Here is a 6,404-nt window from a genome sequence, read left to right on the forward strand (position 1 = left end):
GACTGTTATTAATTAAATTTAAATGTTTTCAATTCTCCACTGCTCTTTGGATGTTATCGATAGGACCACAAGAGCGAGTACTGTTGTTTAGACAGGACACAGTTACTGTGATTCCAAGGCTTTATGGTACCTCTTTGCTATAATCCTGAAGACTATATTCTCATGTGCCTATGCAATTTCAGTTCAGTCTACCTAAGTTTATAAAACCTAGCAATAAAATACAGTAAGAGTTTGCAATTTCAAAGAATTTAAAAGAATTTTGTATTTCAGGATAAAACTTAGCTTAAACAAGCAAGTGAAATAAGGAAAAAAATGGGTTCTATTGTTTAGCTCCTTTTCTGAGGTTTTCTTCTGTAATCTCATATTGGTAGCAGTGTATATATTTATACATAAATATATATATATATATATGTAGCTGGACATCTGAAGCGCAGGTCACATTAAACTCCTGTGGAAGAGTTCAAATTAAGTAGCAGTTTCCACATCATGTCTTTAACCTACTTTAGCACTTTAACGTAGGTTTGATTTCACTTATCTGTTAGTTCTACACTATCTTATTATTTGTGCAAGACATATAACACCACTGCAAAGCAATATGAGTATCTAAATATCTGGAAGGAACAGTGGTGAGCTGGTGAGTAATTATCTATTATCACTATTTTTAATTCCAATTGAAGTCTGTCACAAGTAAAGTAACGGAATAATTTGATGAAATCATTCCTACCTCTTCCCCGCTGTACTGCTTCAAACAGTTAAGAAAATAGTACGTATTGGAAAGCCAAAACGACAACATCTCAAAGTCTTCTGAATGTTCCTGAAAATGATAAGCAACGCAATCTTATAATGGTACTGCCTCATGAAGTTAATTTAATAACTAAACTTAAGACCATTACAGAATTGGTATAATAGAGCCCATATACAGCAGAAGGAGCATACAGCATCTATAACGTGCTAGTTGAACAAATCATACTGTGTTTTCAGGCTAATATACATATAGCAAAGATCCCTCTTTTATCCTGTAAACACTGTTTTAAGTCTTATTTAGCCAGTCTGTCATTTAAGAAGTCTGAACCAAGTTTTACACATTTCTATGTATAGTGTTGTAGCGTACTGGAGGCCTTCCTGCAAAAAAGTGTGAATGACGCCTGCATACACAAACAAAACTGAACTACATATAAACACAGTTCTAACTATGTGTAAGTATGTTTTATTTTTGTTAGCTAAGTAAGCACAAGCTTTTCTAATGGATAAACCATGGTATAAATTTGTTCGTGAATGAACTATAGGCATTCTCTATACAACAAATTCAACTGCATAAACCATAGTCCATTCCTGCCTGTGCTACAAAGCATGCCTGGTGTTTTATTGCATTATAAATCCATAATAAAGCATTCACATAGCTGAATTCGTTATGCAGATGAGACAACAGGCTAACAATTCTTGTTTATAACTTGATATTGTAAACTGGCTGGCAACATAACTTTAATCATTTGGGTACTAACGCTGCAGTACCAAATGACATGTCAAAAAACCATTATACTAGAACAGCAGTGTAAAAACCTCTTAAAATTCCGATACCTGCCTGCTGCCAAACGTACTAACCTTCATTTCTGTCCCTCCGACTTCTACCAGTGCTGAAAGTACAGGTGCACTTCACCTAATTAGCTACTCATTGTAAAATGCAAAATACTTTAAGTGATTTTGTCAACAAGCTCTTCAGAAAAACATAATTTCTGTTAATGCATTCTGTGCATTCTGTGTTCAGCACAATAGACCCTTACCTGGAGGCTTTACAGGGATACTACTACAAACTTCAAAAAGAGTGTTACTAATGATTATTATTCTATTATAGGAATACTAGCAAATGAAAGCGTGAGCTTTCCCCAGCTACTATGCATGCATCTTGGAAACCTTATATTAAAAATCAGAAAGTACAGTGCAGCCAAACACGATTCCTACCTTAGCAACTTGTTTGATACCATCAATGGTTACACTCATGAAAGATTTCAGCATGTCAGCATCATTCAGGTAATCTGCATACCTCACACACATGAACAGGATGTGAGCTGGAAGGCCAGGTATCATATTAACTACAACTCCACGTGGCTTTAAATCTGCATAAAGGAGAGTCATCACATTTATTATATAAAACTTCAACAATTCAATGTATCATTCTGAAAAGGACAAGCATTATGGGGTTTATTTCTTCAGTGACCAGTCACTTGATAATTGATTTACTGATTGTTTGTTTCTGAAAACTTCTGTAACAGTATTGTTCACATAAGATATTAATTAAGTTTTTCAGAGTAATAGGAGAGTATTGTAGCAAATTCTAAGGTCCAGCATGGGCTAAGCCACACAGGACAACTTCAAAAAGCAATTTGCATTTAACTATCCACTGGAGGCCCCACCAAATTCTGGCATTGCTTAATGAGACACCTTTGTTCACAAAGATGCGAACATTCACAAGGCTGAAGTAGATGAGAGAAAAGGAAGATGTTGTTTCCAAGCAGTAGTTTATAAGGGTACTAATGTACGTGGAAAATTTGTCGAGTTTACTATTAATTGTAAGCTAATGCGAAAAGCTGATTCGGTAGTAAGATTGCTATTGTGAAGTAACTCAGAGGAAGGACAAAATTCTTCTACAAGAGAAACATGAAAGCACTGTTCCCTTCAGTGAAGAGAATGTTATGGAAGGGACAGCCAGGAGAGTAATCCATCACACGTGGATATAAGCCCAATGACTTACAGACTTAGCAGATGACCAGGAAGAAAGTAAATTCAAGTCCCTGGAGTGCTCTTGAGACTTATAGCTTTGTAAATGAATAAATAATAAGAAAGATAGAGTAAGCATTATGTAGAGTCAGACAAATGATCTTTATGCAGATAAAGCACTTCTATATTTGAAATGACTGGCAGTAGAAAAAGAGCAATATAGAGCCTCCAAGTCACACTGGTGGTAAGAGAGTGGAAAAAAAAAAAGGCAACTTGGAACATAAGTAAAATATGGCGCCTTGTAGTTTTTCTTGTAGTGTTCTACACTGAGTATCGTTGACTACTGATAAGATTTGAAGTGTTACTAAAATACCGAGGATCAGATTTTGAACGATCCTTTCTTCGTCCTCTTTTTTGTACTCCATCATTCCAATGTACTCTTTGGACAAAGCTGGCATGTGAGCTTCAGCTGTCAAACACAAAAGCACTGTTACCTGCAGGTAAACGGCTAAGCTAATGTTCACGTTAGAACAAACTGTTGGAGAAAAGCAGTTTTCTCTGTAATAAACAGAGTATGGGCCCTGTTCACAATAATGTTCTTAGCTTATGGTTCCAAGCATTATGAGTTAAATAACATTTATATTATCAATGTGATTAGTTTCACTGGATTCAGTGGAATTACTTGCACTAATAAGACAAACAGCAACAATACAGCTCTACGTTAGTCACCTCTGCGATGTTTTGAAGTGTATTCTATAGTGAAGAATGACTTGCTATAAGAGCTTTGTACAAACTAATTTCAAATCAGGAACCATCTGCCATTTGAAGGTCATGGGAGGAGCTACTCATCTGATGCAAAACTAAAATTCTGTTGGCTCAGAGACAGTTTGTGTGAGGTTATGTATTAACTTCTGTTGACAGAACCTGATGCCCCCGGCTTAATCTTTTATCATACAGTCTAGGTCCCGTATGCGCCCATTATTTAGCTGGAAAAAAAATACAGGAAAGGGCTTTTATATAATTTCTGTTGATGGTTCCCTGGCACTTTTTTCTGAGGTTTTAACATTTCTAACCCAACCCAAACCCTACCTTTTTCTTTTTTTTTTAAATATACTTTCTTTCAAACACACACTGAACATCCAAATCTGTATTTAAAAAAAAAAAAAAAGCACGTAACAATATCTTACTTTTTTCAATAGTCTTGGTAAGAGTTTTGATCTGATCCTCCAATTTTTTTATTATTCTATCTTTCATGTCTAGTTCTTCTTCAAGATCCTGTAATAATCAGTCAGTGAGTTCAGAGCAATCACAATTAAAAAATGTCTTCTACTGCTACGTGTTATTGCCACAATTAAAGAGCACTATGATGTGCTTTTACTTATATTTGGTGGAAGAAATATAAAACCTTCATATCTTTTTTCTCCCCCAATGAATTGAGAAAACATCCTGCCCATACCATGAAACCATGATTTCTTTCTTTTTATCCTGCATTTCAGGTACAGTTTCTTAGGACAGTTTCACTTCCTCACCATGTTTTCCACAGTAAGTCGAATTGTTTCTTGCTTTATCTTGCTTTTTACTTCATCCTGGATTTCATCTTGCATCAAACCATTCCTCAGCCCCTCAGTTTCTTGGGTTGCGACTTTCAGACTCTCTTTTTCTTTTATGTCTATTTCATTCTGTGCCTCATTTGTTCTAAGAATAGATAGACAGGAAGCTTTGTCTCTTATTCTTCTTTCATTAAAGCATAGTCGTATCACACTTGTCCATTACTTACTAACTGTACACAAGGCTGTAAGGCAAATCTTACATTGGATGTGGTACTTTAAATAGTTTAAGTGACTTTGTTACCCCAGCTTATGGCAACTACGTTTCTTACATTAAAAAAAAAAAAGAAATAGATATATATTTACCGTCTTTGTGTTCTATCCCCTTCTAGCTCAAAATGCAGCTGATTAGACATCTCTTCATTTTTTTCAGACATAATTAGCAACAAAACCCAAAATAAAAGAACAACAACAAAATCACATTTGCTTACTGTTCTGTACTAGTATTCAGTAAATCCCTTCTTACACTCATAATTTTGTTTCACCTAACGAAATCGAATGACATGCCAGATAATGTATCAGAGAAGTATATGACTACTCCACACCACACAGAAGATTATATGGGATGGGGAATTTTGACACTACCAACTTCTTCCAGTTGGCAGTAAAACTACTTGCAAATTTTAAATCAATTGTCTAGGAAGACACTACAGTTGGAGAGACTCAGAAACCCCAGCAAAGTATGCTTTCCTAAACTGAGAACAACTTTCAAACAAGCAAATTTAGCAAGAGCTTTTCCCTCCATCTCCCATTCTGAATTTTTCAACACCCCCTGAAGTCCACCTCATAGAGTATGCCTTAAGTTCCAAAACATCTTTCCTTTTTATGATTGTTTCCAAAGTGGTGCATACTCCATTACACATATTCTTAGCAGAGCCCTACTGAATACACTTGCAGGCATCCAAACCATAGAACTGAATGACCTAAAAAAGGTTAAAAAAAGAAAAAATACACATACTTGCATATATTTTATTCTTTAATAACAGAGATATAAACTACACAACACATTTTTTAATTGTGTTTCTTACATTTTACTAGCAAGAAAGCAAGTAATAAGGCAATGAAGTTATGTAATATTTCTTCAGCTTTTAAAAATTCAAAATATAGGGAATTCATCATGTTAATCTTAAACAAATGTAAGACTAGGGACCATACTGGTATTTTACCTTTCAACTTTACAGTCTGCTCTTGAAGACGGTTTTCAAGATCTAACTTTTGATTTTCAAGTTCAGAAACTTGCTGTTTAAGATCTGGGATCACCTTTTAGAGAAAAAGGAGATTTGTGTATTTCAGCACCTTCCTTCTTTTCAAATGTCTGCAATAGTTCCTATGACAGCGGAATACCTTCAACTGCAAATCGTCAAAGACTGGGGAGACACTGTGAGGGAGTACTGCTACCTGCTTGCCTGACTTGTTTAACTTTTCTGGAGGCATCTGCTGCTGGCCACTCTTAAAAATGAAATAGTGAGCTAACTAAATGTTTGGACTGGCCCAGTACTACCATTCTTCTGTTCTGGTTTAAAGGAAATTACACCGTGGCTTTAATTTTCCTAGCTCAATTAACACTGGAAAAAAACTCAGTATGTTGAGTCATTTTTTAAAAGTAACATTTTAAGTAGCTTTTCCTTATATTTTCAATTTTAGTAACTTTGTTTTGAAAATATTTGTTTATTTTTCACTCAGCAGAAAAATAATATGGTATATACCATCTTCTGGAATAATAGCACTTCCTTGTGTTAGATAGGTTTTACACAGTACTAATAATTAGACTCTTAAGAGCCTTGCCTGCATTTGTTAGCAACTTGATACGCTTAGCTGCCCTCTGGTGGGGAGGGCCTCAGAACTGCACAAATCTGTAACCACCATAAATCCCACAGGCATCTGGTTTTTCACTATCAAGTCATAAAACTTGTCAACCTGAGAGACAGAAATAGCTTTAAAGAGGCTTCTGAGAAAAAGATGCTAATTTCTGTCTTCTGACTACAGGGAAAGAATGAAGTAACTAAATTCTGAACTTGAATGCCTCAGTACAATGAAAATTGAAGCTGGTTGCTGCGGGTTGACCCCGTCTGGCCAGCAGCC

General features: G+C 35.5%; 1 protein-coding gene across 1 annotated transcript in view; it reads right to left on the reverse strand.

Annotated features, from left to right (window-relative positions):
- The window catches only part of MYO5C (myosin VC), a 34,548-nt gene that overhangs the window by 3,662 nt on the left and 24,482 nt on the right, over positions 1 to 6,404 (reverse strand). Inside the window, exons 30-36 of the mRNA XM_009330968.1 lie at positions 5,482 to 5,582; positions 4,629 to 4,685; positions 4,245 to 4,410; positions 3,903 to 3,990; positions 3,089 to 3,184; positions 1,960 to 2,114; positions 725 to 814 (exon numbers count right to left, since the gene is read on the reverse strand). Of these exons, the coding sequence (XP_009329243.1) occupies positions 725 to 814; positions 1,960 to 2,114; positions 3,089 to 3,184; positions 3,903 to 3,990; positions 4,245 to 4,410; positions 4,629 to 4,685; positions 5,482 to 5,582 (753 nt within the window). The remainder of the gene's footprint in view (positions 1 to 724; positions 815 to 1,959; positions 2,115 to 3,088; positions 3,185 to 3,902; positions 3,991 to 4,244; positions 4,411 to 4,628; positions 4,686 to 5,481; positions 5,583 to 6,404) is intronic.

Source organism: Pygoscelis adeliae, unplaced genomic scaffold, assembly GCF_000699105.1.
Source record: "Pygoscelis adeliae isolate BGI_AS28 unplaced genomic scaffold, ASM69910v1 Scaffold318, whole genome shotgun sequence".
In the NCBI taxonomy this organism is placed as follows: domain Eukaryota; kingdom Metazoa; phylum Chordata; class Aves; order Sphenisciformes; family Spheniscidae; genus Pygoscelis; species Pygoscelis adeliae.